Source organism: Carya illinoinensis, chromosome 14 (assembly GCF_018687715.1).
Source record: "Carya illinoinensis cultivar Pawnee chromosome 14, C.illinoinensisPawnee_v1, whole genome shotgun sequence".
In the NCBI taxonomy this organism is placed as follows: Eukaryota; Viridiplantae; Streptophyta; class Magnoliopsida; order Fagales; family Juglandaceae; genus Carya; species Carya illinoinensis.
The window spans coordinates 29287838-29290134 of NC_056765.1; the positions used below are offsets into that span (position 1 = coordinate 29287838).

General features: G+C 33.9%; 1 protein-coding gene across 1 annotated transcript; it reads left to right on the top strand.

The window, feature by feature from the left end:
- The first annotated feature begins 846 nt into the window (after window positions 1-846).
- Window positions 847-1656, top strand: LOC122293787. The gene has a single exon (XM_043102260.1). It carries the CDS (start codon window positions 847-849, stop codon window positions 1654-1656), a length of 810 nt encoding a protein of 269 aa, XP_042958194.1.
- Window positions 1657-2297: the final 641 nt, after the last annotated feature.

Below are 2297 nucleotides of genomic sequence, written 5' to 3' on the forward strand. Positions count from 1 at the left end.
TATAGTGATTTAGTATATTATAATTTCTATATTATATTTATACTATAACTCTTATAATATATTAATATATACTAGTACTATATATTATAGTTATATATTAAAGAATATAATAATACATTCATACTAAATATATATAGTTATATTTCTAGTGATTTAGTTATTAACTTATTATGATTAGTATAACTATATAAATTATAATAGTATTAGACCATTAATATAGCTATATATTAGTAATATTAGTTATGGTGAATTAGTGCTTTAGTATAACTATATAAGTGCTAACTATAATGATTAGTATAACTATATAAATTATAGTATAGTGATAATTATATTAATTAAATATAAATATAGTGATAATTAAATTATATTAATTATAGTGATAAATTTACTATATAGCTATACATAGTATTAATTATAGTGATTAGTATAACTATATAAATTATATAATAATATATTAGTATTAATAGTAGACTATTAGTATAGGTCACTATAGCTATTGTTGAAGTATTAGTTATAATGATTTAGTATAACTATATTAGTATAAGTATAACTACAGTATATATTAGACTATTAATATTTTTTTATACCATATATAATTAATTATATACAACTATTATATAAATAATATATATAAATAATATTTTTTTTTTTAATTTCCATTCGATTCGGTTCGGGGTAGAAAACCCCTGGATAGGGACCGGACCGGTCCGGTCCAAGAATGGCTGGTCTGGATTGGCCGATACTCACCCCTATGCACAACCGATGGCCTAGCTTTGTTGTGGAGACTTTAATGAACTTTTGTGCCAAAATGAAAAACAAAGTGGGGGCCTCAGACCATATAGACAAATGGAAATCTTTCGGAAGGCCATCATGGATTGTTCTTTGAACTCCAACCTGACTCAAGGCCCTTTTTTTACCTGGTCCAATAACAAAAGGGTTGGTGACTTCACAAAAGAAAAACTTGATAGAGCCTTGGCAAACAACAACTGGCTACACTGCTTTAATGATTCTTGCTGTCAAGTTATCCTAGCCAAGAAGTCAGACCACTCTCCCATCCTCATTCATGTGGGAAATAAAACTAGCCAAAGTCCCAGTAAAGCTCACCTCTTTAGATTTGAAGCAGCTTGGAATATGAAGGAAGGGATCTCTACCATCATTAAAGAGGCTTGGGGTAAAGTGGTTGTGGGTGGTGATGCTGCAGCTACTATGAACAAAAGACTATTGAATTGCTGTCTTGCTCTAAAAAAGTGGAATGGGTCTAATATCAATAAGGCCTCAGGTGACATCAAAAAGAAGATGAAGAAGCTGGAGGAACTGCAAGAGTCTAACCAAGGGGACCAAGTTGATGCTATCCTTCTTCTTCAAAAGGAGATTGAACAATCACTTGGTGAGGAAGAGCTAAAATGGAAACAAAGGGCCAAACAACATTGGTTGCAAAATGGAGATAGGAATACTAAATTCTATCACTTGCATGCCACTCAAAGAAGGAAAACTAATAAAATCTCTCAAGTGTTGGACCCCAATAACAATCTGGCGACTCAGAAGCAACAAATTGGGAAAATCTTTACCAATCATTTTTCTTCTTTATTTACCTCTTCTAAACCTTATGATATAGAAAGGTGCCTAGAAGATATACCCCAAAGGTCACCCCCATGATGAATGAGGTCCTGTTGCAACAGTTCTCTAAAGATGATGTCAAAGCTACTATTTTTCAGATGAAAGGAATGGGATCTCTAGGTCCTGATGGCTTCCCAACCACATTCTATCAATCCCATTGGGAAATCCTCAGCAAGGAAGTAAGCAGGTTTGCACTCAATGTAGTGAATGATGGGGGCTCTTTGGAGGGGGTTAATGAAACCTTCATTACTCTCATTCCTATGATCAAAGATCCTAAGCGAGTTCCTGACTTTAGACCCATTAGCTTATGTAATGTTATTTACAAAATTGTGGCAAAAATGCTCTCTAACAGGCTAAAACTTGTACTTCTTGACATTATATCCTCCAATCAAAGTGCCTTTGTTCCAATTAGAGCCATCACTGACAACATTCTCGTGGCATATGAAACACTTTACTCCATGTCCACTAGAATGAAGGGGAAGTCAGGTTTCATGGCCTTAAAGCTAGATATGAGTAAGGCCTATGATTGTGTTGAGTGGTCCTTCCTATCTTCTATGATGAGCAGGCTGGGTTTTCCCCAAAGCTGGATATCTCTTGTGCTAAAGTGTATTTCATCAGTAACCTTCTCAATTCTCGTCAATGGTGAACCTCAAGCCTTTTTCAAACCAACTAGAGGCCTA

Coding starts and splice junctions, on each gene's coding strand:
- LOC122293787 (XM_043102260.1), top strand. CDS start 847: ATGGAAATCTTTCGGAAGGCCATCATGGATTGTTCTTTGAACTCCAAC.